Source organism: Staurois parvus, unplaced genomic scaffold, assembly GCF_062004578.1.
Source record: "Staurois parvus isolate SC_StPar_1 unplaced genomic scaffold, SC_StPar_1.0 ptg000457l, whole genome shotgun sequence".
Lineage (NCBI taxonomy): Eukaryota > Metazoa > Chordata > Amphibia > Anura > Ranidae > Staurois > Staurois parvus.
In genome coordinates, this window is record NW_028318253.1 from 91,438 (window position 1) to 107,769 (window position 16,332).

The window sequence follows — 16,332 nt, forward strand, 5'->3', positions numbered from 1 at the left end:
TTTACATTGTTATTTGTTGGCAAGTATGGCAAATACATACTTAAATTGGCCCAAGCTGGACCAATGCAACTATGCAAAAATACCCAAACCGAAACTTCATCTATAATATTTTGATCTCAGAGGAGTAACTATTGCCTTCAGGCCCCTGGTGCAAGAAACCATAAAGGGCCCCTCAATCCCTGGCCATGGCCCATTTCCCCTTTGTCCCCCGGTGGCAGAATGCAGAGCTTTGCGACCTTAGTAGTTCCAATACTGGTGTCAGTCATTTTTATTTTTTCCTGGTGCAAGAAACCATAAAGGGCCCCTCAATCCCTGGCCATGGCCCATTTCCCCTTTGTCCCCCGGTGGCAGAATACAGAGCTTTGCGACCTTAGTAGTTCCAATACTGGTGTCAGTCATTTTTATTTTTTTATATTTTCATTTCTATTTATTTATTTTCAATATTATTATTTATTTTTTTATTTTTATAGTAGCCTTGTCGGGGGGCTTTGGTGACATATCAGGGGTCTAAACAGACCTCTTATGTTCCACCTTTGAGACAGAGAAATTAGACTGAAGACACAGCCCTCAATCTTGCCTTAGCTGCACAGAATGAATGGACAGGAATAGCTCTGTACAGAGCTTCCCATTCATTCACAAACTGAAGAATAGTAAGCACAGTTTTACTATGCTTCAGTCATGAATGAACAGAGTCAGACTTTGGTCAGTTAGACAAGGAAGGGGCTGGTAAATTACATATTTACCAGCCCTTTCCTCCCCTCTTCATCCTGTCACATCCCTCACAGCAGCTGGTGGGAGAGGGGTTGGGGGAACCCGGCAGCGCTACAGGGCAGGGGGGGTAGAAGAGAACACAGGGGGGCTGGGAGAGGACACAGGTGACCAGGGGCAGCAGAAAGAAGCTGGATATAGGGGAGGTGGGGGGGGCTGCTTATAAAGGAACCGATCACCTCCATTTTCCTCCAGCAACGCTGAATGCCTGTGGGAGGGAGAGGAGGAGAAGCAAGCATTCAAATGCTGAAGGAGGAAAATGGAGGGGATTGGTTCTCTATATACCGCTCCACTGCCCTTCCTATCCAGGTGTACAGGGGAGCATGGGGCCAGGTCACAATTGCAACCCCTGCGACTCCTGTAGTTAAGCCCCGGTCTGATCGGTTTTGATAATGCAAAGAGACTAAGTTGGGATTTATTTCATATGAATACCTCCCCATTGGAACCTTGGAAAGATATCAGAACCAACTGGTTAATTCAACTCAGCAATGTCCTCAAGAACTGAAATGTTATTTGTGAAGGGAGTTGACCTTTAAGCTGATACCCTCTACCTTGCAGATCCTCCAGTCTACTTATTTTTTAATGTTGCGGAAGCTACGAAGAACAAAGTGATCACAGCAGAGGGCATACTGTTGCTGTTTTGTGCCATCATCCCTGGGACCTTCCTGCTGTACAAGGTATGGACTCATATGCCAACATTTTGAGTTTACCTGTCAATTCCTATATCCCTTCAACTGAAAAAAAAATCCAGCAATGAAAAGTCACTCTGTGCTCTGTATATTCATAATGATTCAAAACAAATTACATGGTTAAAGTAAATCCTATCACTGAAATCCCAAGACAAGTTTTAACACGGTAATGTTACAGTATTTCAAAAGTAATTTTAGTTTTTTAAAAGATAATTTCCAGTCAGATATATAAGGCACAAATAATGAAGATCTGTAATCATTCATACATCATTAAATGTATTTTTAAGTACAAGCATGGTAAGTATCTGAATGTGACCTGGCATCAGGGCGGACTGACCATTTGGAAACTCGAGCACTGCCCAAGGGCCCGGGGTCAGTAGAGGGCCCCATGAGATGCCCCTGGTACTTTTTCATAGGCTTTTTTGAGTTTGGTCAAGGACACAGGGGCCCCATGATCCCCTATTGCCCGGGGGCCCCATGAGTTGTCAGTCCGCCCCTGCCTCGTATCATCCTTTTGCGGACCCTGTACAACAGAGCTAGGGTGTGGGAGGAAGAAGCAGCACAAAGAGCCAATCAGTTCATGTGCAACAGGAAGCATGTTGATAGAAGGAGAGATCAGAGTGACAGGGAGATGAGCCCATCACTGTGCTGCTTCTCCTTTTGACCACCTAGTCACAAGTTGGGGGGTTGGGTCCAGGACAATCTGGGCTCTGAGAAATTCAGTTGAATAATGCTGGCCATCAGACTGAGAACATCTAGCAGCAGAAAAAAACAAAAAAAAAATACTCTGAGGGAAACTTCTGGACTGAAACTGAAAATCGCAGCAAAAAGCTTATTTTGTTATGTTATCAATATTGGGGTATACTGTACATTTTATCTTGTTATATTTGGCTGACGGTCGGCTTTAAATTTGCAGCTTTTAATAAGATAATACCTGGTGATCTTGAAGGTTCTTGTCCATGCATTACCTGTTGTAGGGTGACAACACTGTCTATACAGGGAACAAAGGGTCGCATCCCATTGACATCACTTCCTTCTATGAAGCTTGAAAACTTCCCCAATGACGCCTTTCACCCTCATGGGCTTAGTCATACAGATCTCTGTGGCCAGCACCTCGTGTACCCATAGCTAGAGGGAACATTGAAGCTTTAGAGCGGTGTTGCCTTTCTACAACACTCTGTCTGACTTTCAGTTGTGTTGACTTGTGTTGTCACCCTCACACTGGCTTCTGGTGGAGACTACAAGTGGCTGCTTCAACACACATTATGCAGGAATGGTTCATTATCTTGGCAGTAATGTCCACAGCCCCAGCAGACTCAAGTGATACCCAGTAGAAAGACCTTTGGGAGCACTTTTTTAATGCAAATTGTATTCAATCCTCTCCCCACTTTTTTTGGAGAGGTCTGTACTGCATTTCACAGTGCATCATTTGCATTCCTCAAGACAGTGAGGAATTTTTGTCAGGATATGGTGATGTATGGGGCTTATCCATGAGAGGCTGACATTTAAGCCCATGAATGAGTGTACCCGTATTACATACAGTCAGGTCCATAAATATTGGGACATCGACACAATTCTAACATTTTTGGCTCTATACACCACCACAATGGATTTGAAATGAAACAAACAAGATGTGCTTTAACTGCAGACTGTCAGCTTTAATTTGAGGGTATTTACATCCAAATCAGGTGAACGGTGTAGGAATTACAACAGTTTGCATATGTGCCTCCCACTTGGTAAGGGACCAAAAGTAATGGGACAGAATAATAATCATAAATCAAAATTTCACTTTTTAATACTTGGTTGCAAATCCTTTGCAGTCAATTACAGCCTGAAGTCTGGAACGCATAGACATCACCAGATGCTGGGTTTCATCCCTGGTGATGCTCTGCCAGGCCTCTACTGCAACTGTCTTCAGTTCCTGCTTGTTCTTGGGGCATTTTCCCTTCGGTTTTGTCTTCAGCAATGAAATGCATGCTCAATCGGATTCAGGTCAGGTGATTGACTTGGCCATTGCATAACATTCCACTTCTTTCCCTTAAAAAACTCTTTGGTTGCTTTTGCAGTCTGCTTTGGGTCATTGTCCATCTGCACTGTGAAGCGGCGTCCAATGAGTTCTGAAGCATTTGGCTGAATATGAGCAGATAATATTGTCCGAAACACTTCAGAATTCATCCGGCTGCTTTTGTCAGCAGTCACATCATCAATAAATACAAGAGAACCAGTTCCACTGGCAGCCATACATGCCCACGCCATGACACTACCACCACCATGCTTCACTGATGAGGTGGTATGCTTAGGATCATGAGCAGTTCCTTTCCTTCTCCATACTCTTCTCTTCCCATCACTCCGGTACAAGTTGATCTTGGTCTCATCTGTCCATAGGATGTTGTTCCAGAACTGTGAAGGCTTTTTTAGATGTCGTTTGGCAAACTCTAATCTGGCCTTCCTGTTTTTGAGGCTCACCAATGGTTTCCATCTTGTGGTGAATCCTCTGTATTCAGTCTGGTGAAGTCTTCTCTTGATTGTTGACTTTGACACACATACACCTACCTCCTGGAGACTGTTCTTGATCTGGCCAACTGTTGTGAAGGGTGTTTTCTTCACCAGGGAAAGAATTCTTCGGTCATCCACCACAGTTGTTTTCTGTGGTCTTCCAGGTCTTTTGGTGTTGCTGAGCTCACCGGTGCGTTCCTTCTTTTTAGGAATGTTCCAAACAGTTGTTTTGGCCACACCTAATGTTTTTTCTAACTCTCTGATGGGTTTGTTTTGTTTTTTCAGCCTAATGATGGCTTGCTTCACTGATAGTGATAGCTCTTTGGATCTCATCCTGAGAGTTGACAGCAACAGATTCCAAATGCATATAGCACACTTGAAATGAACTCTGGACCTTTTATCTGCTCATTGTAATTGGGATAATGAGGGAATAACATACACCTGGCCATAGAACAGCTGAGAAGCCAATTGTCCCATTACTTTTGGTCCCTTACCAAGTGGGAGGCACATATGCAAACTGTTGTAATTCCTACACCGTTCACCTGATTTGGATGTAAATACCCTCAAATTAAAGCTGACAGTCTGCAGTTAAAGCACATCTTGTTCGTTTCATTTCAAATCCATTGTGGTGGTGTATAGAGCCAAAAATGTTAGAATTGTGTCGATGTCCCAATATTTATGGACCTGACTGTATCTGTAGCAAGATAGATTATAATATCTAATCAGTTTTGTCCATGGGGTAGCTCCATTTCCTTAACAGAGATGATATATTCAAGGCTTATGACCAAACTACAGTGCCTCTTTGTATGCCGTCACTTCATCTAAAATGGTATGGTATTTGATTTGGTCTGGTGTTATTAACCATTTGGATATAAAGTAAATAATTGCAATGGTATCCAGTCATATTGTTGTGTGCAGTACATTCCACTCCAATAGGCATTAATTACAGCTGAGCATACCTTTTCTATATATTTAAGCAAAAAAGTTATATATTTTACATTCATCAATTGACCAGATGGTGCGTAGGGAAATGTACCCTCTTCCAGTATAGATTTGTTATTTGCCAAAGATGATGATTTACAATTAGGGCTGAGTTCAATAGCTGATGGAGCAGAGCCTGGCAGACGTTGAGCAGACAGTTCAAGGGCAAAGGCAGATTGACAGTTGGATTGGTGACTCCTAGACAGCTCATTAATAAGGCAGAGTTGTTATCACTATCTGCTCTCTGTTATACTCCACAGGGTTGTGCGCACCGGAGCCTGCATTTTACAGCCCACTAGTAAAATGTGGACTCTGGTGTTAAGACTAGGTTGCCCCATGGAGTTCTCTGTGTTTAACACAGCAGAAAGAGCTCTGTGATTGGAGGAAAGCAGGTCATATGCGGTGTGGTGCAGGCAGTGTGACTTTTTTTCCTTCCTTACTTCAAAGTCCCTGGCATTCCCCCTATACATCAAAGTCCCCCTTTACATCCATGTCTCCAAGATCCCACCTTATATCAGTGTCCCCAGAAGGCCACCACCTTACATCAGAGTCCCCCCCTTATAGCAGAGTACCGCCCCTTACACCAGAGTCTGGCAGAGTGCCCCCTTACACATACCTTAACTGGCGGCTGGCTGGCCTGAAAAGGCTTTAAAAATAATCCCCTTGTTTCTGGCTCTGAACTGCACATAGTTGCAGAGCCAGCTAATTTGTGAATTGCTGGGTTCAGCCTAAACTGGTGCGGTGATGTGTGAATATATGCCATGCCTGATAAACGCTATGATGTCACTGTGCAGGGGGGGGGGGGGGCACAACTGAAATCTGCAGGGACATACCCCACCTCAGCACCCCCCTAGATCCAGCCATGGGTAGGATGTGTATTTTTCTGAAAAAGCCCCTCCTCCCCTCTTCCAGATGAAGGGAAGAAAGCCCATAAAGACTCCTGGGATGTATGACTTCATTTTGGCCTAGTTCAGAAACCAGAAAGCAACTGAATAAATGTAAAAAAAAAATTTTGAACAAATTAATATAATACACCATCCTATCAATTTACTAACACTAGTAGCATAAGGATTTAAAGTGCTACTAAATCCAGGACCCTGCATTTACTATATCCGGTCTCCCAGGACCCTGCATTCACTATATCTGGTCTCCCCGGACCCTGCATTCACTATATCTGGTCTCCCACAGTACACAGAACATGGAAATGCAATTGTTTTAGTAAATATAAACTGCTAAATACTTTTTCTCATCAGCTGTGTATAGCAGTCTTGTGATTTCTATCAGTGTCCAGCCGAGCACATGTTAAAGCTTGTGGGAGAAGTTTTCATTTATTTTAGGAGTTTGCAGAACCCCTGATCTCTGTCTGGACAGTGCTGATTGGCCCTGTGCTGATCACATGCACTCTCCCAAGAAAAAAAAAAAAACCTCTCTAGCAATACACACCAAACTGAGCATGTGCAGTGAGACTCCACACGATATGTCTTATCAGGAGATAAGAGGGGACACTGGAAGAAGGGGTCGATCAGATAAGACAGTATCAAACAGCATTTTTACACAATGCAGAGGGTTAACCCCTTAGGTTCCACAGTGAGTATAACAAGCATGCTTTACTGCATATACAGACTGATTTTACTGTTGTGGGTTTAGTAACACTTTAAGATAGTCAATGCTGATTGAGAGAATTTAGTCCTACTTTAAGCAGTTATGGTATTTACTGGAATTTACCATTTTTTTTAACCACCTCCCGTCCGGCCGTTGTATATAAACGGCCGGACGGTGGCACTGCAGGGTCGGGTGGCCGTCTATAAACGGCCTCCCCGCACCCTGCTTGTGCACGCTCCCTGGGAGCACGCAGCACCGCGATCCGGTGCCCGCTGTGTCCTCCGGACACAGTGAAACACCGATCGTCGGACGGGACCTCTGTACGAGGTCCCGATCATGTGATCACTGATTGGCCAATCAGTGATCACATGCAAAGTAGTAAGCAAGATGTCACTTGTGACATCATTGCTTACTACGTGTGAAATCTGTGAATGATCAGAGGTCACATGGTACAAGGCTATTCACAAAAGCCTTGTACCATGTGACAAGCTGTGACCAATCACAGCTCACTCAGTATTTATCAATGAGTGCAAGAATGCACACAGAGAGAAAGAGAAATGATTGCTTTTACATCCTAAATGGGTGTAAAAGCAATCAGTGTAAAAAAATCTTCATCACCCCCCACAAGTAGTACAGTGTCACCATGGTGACACTGTACTGCTAGGGTGACAGTATGTAAAAAAAAAAAAATAATAATATAAAAAAATAAAATAAAAATGTAAAAAAAAATGTTTAAAAATTATAATTTTTGCTTATAAACTAATTTGGATTTTTTTTTTTACTAAAAAGATAACGGAATAAATTTTGGCTAAGATTTATGATGAAATATTATTTATTTGCAAAATTTTATAAAAAAAACATTTTTTTTCAAAATTTTTGGACATTTCATTTACATAGCAAAAAAAATACAAATCCCAGTGGTGAATAAATACCACCAAAATAAATCTTTATCTGTCTCAAAAAAATGGTAAAAAATTCATTTGGGTACAGTGTTGCATGACCGCGCAATTGTCATTCAAAGTGTGATAGCGCTAAAAGCTGAAAATTGCCCTGGTCAGGAAGGGGGTAAAAGTGTCCGGTCTGGAAGTGGTTAAAGGTACAGTAATTATTTAGTTGACTTTTGGAGGCATACTAAAAATGCAATCATGTATATTTATTTATTACAGGTACTTATATAGCTCCATCAATTTACACAGCGCTTTACATATATATTGTACATTCACATCAGTCCCTAACCCTCAAAGGGTGTACAATCTAAGGTCCCTAACTCACATTCATACATACACATACTAGGGACAATTTAGACAGGATCCAATTAACCTAACAGCATGTCTTTGGAGTGTGGGAGGAAACCGGAGTACCTGGAGGAAACCCACGCAGACACAGGGAGAACATGCAAACTCCAGGCAGTTGGGATTCGAACCAATGACCCTAGTGCTCCCAGGCAGAAGTGCTAACCATTTAGCCACTGTGCAGTTCTCTGAGTGACAATGCATTCATACTTCTGCATTTTGATATATTTGGTGGAGGAGGGTGCTATAAAACTCTGCTTACTGAATTTTCAATGTGGTTTCCATCAAAGCACACCATTCACTGGTATAAATGGTAACAATGAAATACATTTGGCAAGCATCAAGTAAGTTAGCTGAAGCCCTATAAGCCCCCTTACGCTCTGGTCTGTTACAGCCCTGCCATCCAGCATGGCCAAGTCCACTTGGACTATAGAACAGTCTTTTTACCACTGAGGAACCTCAAAATGAATTTCAGGTGTAGCAATACCTCCTGACGTTTTGGGTCCCCCTACAGTCCTGCACAGCCAGGCAACATGCTTTTTCCAGAAACAGTAAAACAGTCCTTGAACTTGTTTTTTTAGTTTTATTTGGGGTATTGAACTTGGATGGGGATTAAGGACACGTAGGATGCCCAAGGAACTGTTAACTGAGGACAACTTCCTGGAAATTATGTACAAGTCCACAAAAGATTTTTTTTCTCTTCTTGAAGAGCTCTCCACCCTTTTCTGAAGTACTAACCCAAACCCCAGATAGTCCTTCTCTATCCAGTAATCTGAGGGCTTTTCCTGGACAAAGGGATCCGGTATTATCTGCTGCCTTAAGAGCACAGTCCTGCCACCTTAAGAGCACAGTCCAGCTGGGGGCTAGTCAGGTTTCCCACCCAAATGCTCTCTCCTTTCTCTCCAGTCCAGGGGGTGTAGAAGTACTCACAGTTCCTCTCCTGCAAGCTGTAGGTTGGTAGCTGCCTTCAGGCCTTCTGCTGAGTTTCTTAGCTCCACAGACAGTCTTCTCTCAGGGTGCCGGTGAGGTTCAGCTTTCCCTCTGTCCAGATCCCACCTGGAGGCAGGCCCTTTCCCACTGGGCCCCCTCCTAGGCTGCATGCTGGCCTCCTGCTCTTATATCTTCCACCCAAACTCCTGTCTTCTCTCTGAGCGGCTCACCGATCCTTAAAGTATTACTAAACCCACAACAGTAAAATCAGTCTGTATATGCAGTAAAGCAAACTTGTTATACTCACTGTGGAACCTAAGGGGTTAATCCTCCACATCGTGTAAAAAGAATGTTTGATACTGTCTTCTCTGATCCTCCCCTTTTTCCAGTGTCTCCCTAATATCTCCCGATGGAACAGAGGCTAGGGGCAAGCTGCACACACTCAGTTTGGTGTGTATTGCTAGAGAGTTGTTTTTTTTCTTGGGAGAGTGCATGTGATCAGCACAGGGCCAATCAGCACTCCTCAGACAGAGCTCAGAGGTCCTACATCCTGCTACAGGAGAATGAAAACTCCCTCTACAAGCTGTAACCAGTGCTCTTCTGGACACTGATAGAAGTCACAAGACTGCTTTAACTGATGATGAACAAAAGGCATTTAGCAGTTTATATTTACTAAAATAATTCCACTTTCATGTTCTGTGTGCTGTGGGAGTCCAGATATAGCGAATGCAGGGTTCTGGGTTTAGTAACACTTTAAGGACTGTCCCAACCCCTTTGCCAAGCCTCCTGCTTGGGGACTGGCCAGGATCCCTTAAGCATAAAGATCAGCCACTCCTCACCCCTGCCCACGAAGTTCTAGAGATTTCTCCAAGTCTCTAGATCAGGGGGAGGTACCAGAGTGTGGATCTGCAGAGCCTCTCAGCTCTGACCCAAACTAAACCCCTCTGACTATCTCCCCGGCTGCTACTCAGCCCTCTATCTAAAAAAAATAACTAACTTAGTCAATGGGAATATGCTCCTTACATAGGTGACCTGTGGGAAGAATGCTCCGTACATAGGTGACCAGTGGGAGTAATGTCCCTTACATAGGTGACCAGTGGGAGTAATGTCCCTTACATAGGTGGTCAGTGGGAGGAATATCCCTTACATAAGTGGTCAGTGGGAGGAATGTCCCTTACATAGGCGACCAGTGGGAGGAAAGTCCCTTACATAGGTGACCAATGGGAGTAATGTCCCTTACATAGGTGGTCAGTGGGAGGAATAACCCTTACATAAGTGGTCAGTGGGAGGAATGTCCCTTACATAGGTGGGCAGTGGGAGGAATATCCCTTACATAGGTGGCCAGTGGGAGGACTATTCCTTACATAGGTGACCAGTGGGAGAAATGTCCCTTACATAGGTGGCCAATGGGAGGAATATCCCTCACATAGGTGGCCAGTGGGTAGAATGTCCCTTACAGAGGTTGCCAGTAGGAAGAATGCCCCTTACATAGGTTGCCAGTAGGAAGAATGCCCCTTACATAGGTGGCCAGTAGGAAGAATGTTCCTTACATAGGTGGCCAGTGGGAGATATGTCCTTTACATTGGCATCCAGTGGAAAGAATGCCCCTTACATTGGTGGCTAGTGGGAAGAATGCCCCTTACATTGGTTGTTAGTGGGAAGAATGCCCCTTACATTGGTTGTTAGTGGAAAGAAGGCCCCTTACATAGGTGGTCAGTAAGAAGAAAATCACTTACATAGGTGGTTAGTGGGAAAAATGCCTATTACTTTGGTTGTTAGTGGGAAGAATGCACCTTACATAGGTGGCCAGTAAGAAGAATATCCCTTACATAGGTGGCCAGTGTAAAAAATGCCTCTGACAGTGGTGGATAATATGCCACTCTTACAGATAACCAGAAAATGTAATTGGTGACATGCAGCTGGCTTTGCAATGTGACATTGGTCCTAGAATTGTGCAGGCACCATAAATTGGGAGATCAATTATCCACAGCTCAAGAACCCCCTAGCAATCTCTGGAGGAACAGTGGTTGAGAATGGCGGCTATAGGCCCTAAAATAAATACAGTGGTGTCCGCTCTCCAACCTGAGCCTGCTAAATGGACAGTGAAAAAACAGCCACAGACTGATGAGGTCTCTCTGCTCGCTGTTGGTTCCCTATTAGCATGGTTTTTGTCAGCACATTTACATGCACCACACATGACTGGCTTCCAGCTTTGACCCTCTTTCTCCCTGCCTGAGCACTGCTGTACAGGGATTGCAAGAGGCTGATCTCAAGTCATATTCAGGTACTTACACTGCTGGCATATACAAAATACGTTTAATTGTGCATGAATACAGAGCTGCATTAATTTGTCATTTATATCTACCTGGAGTTCAGCTTTGAAACTGGTGATTGACACAATAAAGCTGAACTTCTGGTTAACAGATAAATACAAATATGTCAACTGATTTGTCTGGCAAACAATTTGTAATTCTGTTCAGTTTTGTCATCCATGCACTCCTGCTGGACAACGCAGTCAGGTTCTTGGCCAACAGTGCAGTTGGAAAGTTGACCCAACTTTGCAAAGTAATATCACCTCTGTGCTCACTTCTGTAAGCTTGTTCACAGTATTAAACTGACAGCAATGTACTGTACAAAGCAATAGAACCCAATTGACTCAGAGCGCTGCTGTTTCCTCTTCCAGTCTGAGTCAAGCTGCTAAGGGAGCTAAGTTAAAGACTGAATTAAGGTACTTATATAAACTCTATTTAACACTTCATGAAAAAGAATGCACAACTGGAATAAAATGTATTTTTGTACAGTATCTAGGCGGAGCTCATCTTTAAAGTGAATAATTTATGATTCAGCAAAATCTTAATCCAATGACTGTCCTGCCTCTTTCACTCACAGAAACGCTTTGAAAATCTTAATGTGCTGTCTCTGAAGCAATCAGAAGGAGAGAATCTTTATGAGGTAGGGAGTTTCCATTGCTAGATCCATACTTTAATAATTATCAGCTGTATGTTACCAGCATTCACCTATATTTTAGAAGCAGAAAGTATATAAAATATATATACAGGGACTAGACAAAAAAAATGGAAATGGAATAAGATAACAACTGCTGCAAAAGTGACTGCAGAGCTCAATCTCAGTCCTGTAAAGACTAAGACCCATGAAGACTGAGATTGAGCTCTGCAGTCACTTTTGCAGCAGTTGTTTTCTTTTTCTGAGTCACAATCCTGCGCAATGTCCTTTTGTATCTTTTGGTCAATTGACCTCAACTCTGACATGACTCCATAATTCTAGTAGAGCATGCAGTGAATGACAAAAGTGAGGCTTTTCACCTGTTAGCTAGGTGTCTCATCACACAGCGGAAGCAAAAGAATGTTGCATCACTTTCGCTTTCAACGCAAAACATGTCGTCACTTTTACACCTGCTAATCATGTAATGATTCCATTTTTTGTCCAACCCCTGTATATATTTGAAAAAAATACTGTGTGTGTATATACTGTGAGTATATATAAATTATATATAAAATAGACTCATGTCGTTATAGATTTCCAATAATAATATACATATGACATATAAAATAAAATAGACTCAACAGTTATAGTTTCCAAAATTAATATATGACATATGACAGACATATCCAATAACATAGTAAACGTAAATAAAGATAGGCAGTAGCCTTGTGCAAGTAACAAATCAGCAACAAATAAGTAATGGGCCGTGCATTAAAACATGTAAACATTAAGTTAAATATGCATACTGTATATATGATCATCAAGTCCACAGATCAATGTGTATTGCCAATCATTGTGTCCATAACAAATAAAGTGACCATTTATTCTGCAAAAATCAAAAGTGCTCCACCACATGCCAATAAATTCTGTGCTCGCCAGATCCATAAGGCCTACAAGCTCTTTAACTTAGATCCAGGCTTTCAGACACCTTCATCCAATTTTCTCCTGTTAGTCCCCGGCAGTACTCATGGAAAATAAAAGAGCCCCAAAAGATGGAAATTATATAGTGTAGTATGTTTATTGGACTAAAAAAGTTAAACACATATATGTCTGCATGCACATGAAAAGTGCCTTTGGAAAGGTACAAACACAAAAAGCTCACTTATGCAAAGGAAATTTTTTAAAAATATATTCTTCAGATTTTTTTTACATATAAAAAAGTAATAACATATATTTTTACAGATATTTTGTAAATGCATTCCAAAAATGTAGGTTTGTTTTTTTAAAGACATACAGTATATTTGAAATTTATTTTTTTAAACATTTTTCATATATTTTGTAATAAAAACACATTTCAACATGCAATATATATATATATATATATATATACTGTATATATATATATATACACACTGTATATATATATATATATATATATATATTATATATATATATATATATATATATATATATATATATATATATATATATATATATATATATATATATATATATATATATTGAAATATATTTTGAAATATATTGAATTTGGACAAAATTGTAGCATTCCAAATATATGTCAATATATTTGGAAAGAATATTTTTTTAAATATATGTCACATATATTTTTCTTCCATATGGGAAAAATTCATGCTTTTATGCAGAGTTTGCTAGAAATGATGTATAGCAGTGTGCAGAGGGTTCTTTCAGAATTTTTAGTGTTAACATGTGGTCACACCCCTTTAGCACCTGTTGGATATATATACAGTATGTATAAGCTATTAGAATTTGAGCACAGACTTATCTTATTTCTATTATAAAATAAAACAGACACAAACCATCATAGATTCCAATAATAATAATAATAATAATAATATATATTATATATAAAATAAAATAGACTCAAACCATTATAGATTCCAATAATAGTATATATTAAAATACATATTATATATAAAATAAACTTAAACATTTATAGATTCCAATAATACTATATATTGTATATAAAATAAACTCAAACAATTATATATTCCAGTGATAATATAAATTATATTTAAAATGACATAGACTCAACTGTATTAGTTTCCATTAGTAAAAATATATAATATATAAAAAAATAGACTAAAATATTTTTAGTGTCCAATAATAATATGATTCTCTTTAACCCTTTTCTTTCTGAATCTCAGGGGCTAAATCTGGAGGACTGCTCAATGTATGAAGACATCTCCCGTGGTCTACAGGCCACCTACGAGGATGTGGGCTCCCTGCGGGCTGGTGACATCCAGCTGGAGAAGCCTTGAATGGTGACACGTCAAGCCACGTGCCAGGTCAAGCTGAAGTACAAAGAAGAATGGATGAAATTGTCCATTAGAAGCAATCCTGTGTATATTGCAGTCTTTGTATATCAGTCTGTTGCCTCACTATGTGTAATTGCCATATACAGTATATTCATCTTTTGTACTAAAATGCATTATGTCATTCTGCCTTGCTTTGCATGATTTGGTTTAGCCCAAGTTAGCCTGTCCTGCTTCTAAATTGCAAAAGAGGGCAACATGGCCAACACATTCCTAACACATCAGAAACCTGCGACTAAATTTGTAGCAATTTTAAAATAGAATAAAACCATTATAGATTCCAATACAAATATATATGATATATAAAATAAAATAGAATAAGGCCATTATAGTTTTCAATAATAATATACATGATCAGGGGCAGACTGACAACTCATGGGGCCCCCGGGCAATAAGAGGCCCCTGTGTCCTTGCCCAAACTCAAAAAAGCCTATGAAAAAGGTACCAGGGGCATCTCATGGGGCCCCCTACTGACCCCGGGCCGTCGGGCAGTGCCTGGGTCTCCAAATGGTCAGTCCTCCCCTGTACATGATATACAGTATAAAATATATTAAAACAATTTCAGGGCTGTAGATAATTTATTTTTCTGGAGTGGTTAGGCTCTCGAACTGCAAGAGTGACACAAGATGCACTACTCAGTAAGGTTGGCTATGGGGGTGTTTTCTGAAAGCAGTAGGCCTGTGTGCCAAATCATAAGTCTCCTGTCTGTGAAAACACAAATATTGGCTGTGGCTTAAAGAGACACAGAATTCAGGAGTCAATTGTAAGTGATGCAGAGTTCAGGGGTCCGTAGTAAGTGAGGCAGTTTTCAGGGGTCAGTAGCAAGTGTAGGGGGTAAGGGACATTTTTGAGGATGGTTAGGTGGGAATTCCACTTTAGGAAAAAAGGAAAGAAGATACCAACCACATAGGGAGTGTATTGTTTCAAAATGGGTCAGCAGACTAAAACATTTCCAGTGTGACAAGCATGGCAGAAAGAGGCATGCATAAGGTGCTTTGACTGGGAAGGAAGGTTTAGGTGGGTAGGAGAGAGATGAAATGAGTTGAAAGTGGGTGGGAGTTGCTTCCCCCTATAACCTGGGGGGGGCATGGTGGGTGACAGGGAGGTACAATAATTAAAAAGGGATGGCGGGAGGTGCTATACCTGCAAGAGAAAAGGTGAGGTGGTATGAGGGGTAGGTGAGGTGGTATGAGGGGTAGGTGAGGCGGTATTGGGGGGGAAGAGACGTGGTATAGGTGTGAGGTGAGGCGATATGAGCTCTAGGTGAAGCGGTATGAGAGGTAGATGAGACAGTATGGGGGGAGGTGAGGTGGTATGAGGGGGAAGTGAGGCAGTATGGGGGGAGGTTAGACAGTATAAGAGGTAGATGAGGCAGTATGGTGGGTAGGCGAGGTGGTATGAGAGGTAGGTGAGGCAGTATGGGGGTTAGGTGAAGTGGTATGAGGGGGTAATGGGGGGAGGTAAGGTGGAATTGGGGGGAGGTGACACGGTATGGGGGTTAGGTGAAGTGGTATGGGGGGGTGAGGTGCTATTGGGGGGAGGTAAGGTGGAATTGGGGGGAAGGTGAAAGGGTATGAGGGGTAGGTGAGGCGGTATGAGGAATAGGTGAAGTGGCATGGGGGGTGAGGTGGTAAGAGGGATAGGTGAGGTGGTGGGGGTTAGGTGGGAAGACATTTTTACAGCTACTGCCACCAGCTGGATATTCAGCTCACCGGAGTCCCTCAATGCCGCTGATCAGCCTGGAAAGCCTCTGCAGAGCCAGTCCTGTGTTCCAGTTTCCTTCCTACAGTGATGTCACTATCTGGCTGGGTAGGTCTAGAGGAGGAAGTTCCATCCTTGCCATCCTCCTTTTCTGAATGTTGGGGCCTGTGGGTGGGGCAAGCACATGATTGGTTGCTAGTATCCTAGCAACCAATCACGTGCTTGCTCTGCCCCCCAGGCCATGGAATTCAGAGTAGTAGGAGGGGAACTACAGAGAAGGGGGAAGTTTTGGGACCACCAGTACTGACAACAGTGGGCAGTGGCGGTGGATGGCACTGCAGCTCAGCCTATATTCTCCAACAGATCTGATTGCTCACTAACTGGGCATTTGGGCAGGGTGCTTTGGGGGGGGGGTTCAGACCCCCCCTAACCTCCTCCTTATCTACGTCCCTGAACAATTTTAGATTCCAATAATAATATATATGATATATGAAATAGACAGGCGACACAGCCTGCCAAACTTACCCACTCATGTCAATGAGCGTGCACTGCAACCCTGGGCTAAACTATGGGCTT

The 16,332-nt window shown here is 42.0% G+C and overlaps 1 protein-coding gene across 1 annotated transcript in view; it reads left to right on the forward strand.

Annotated features, from left to right (window-relative positions):
* The window catches only part of CD79A (CD79a molecule), a 30,739-nt gene extending 16,560 nt beyond the window's left edge, over nucleotides 1-14,179 (forward strand). The window contains exons 3-5 of the mRNA XM_089688860.1: nucleotides 1,327-1,445; nucleotides 11,648-11,710; nucleotides 13,888-14,179. Coding sequence (XP_089544986.1) covers nucleotides 1,327-1,445; nucleotides 11,648-11,710; nucleotides 13,888-14,001 — 296 coding nt within the window. The 3' untranslated portion in view covers nucleotides 14,002-14,179. The remainder of the gene's footprint in view (nucleotides 1-1,326; nucleotides 1,446-11,647; nucleotides 11,711-13,887) is intronic.
* The last annotated feature ends 2,153 nt before the right edge of the window (nucleotides 14,180-16,332 follow it).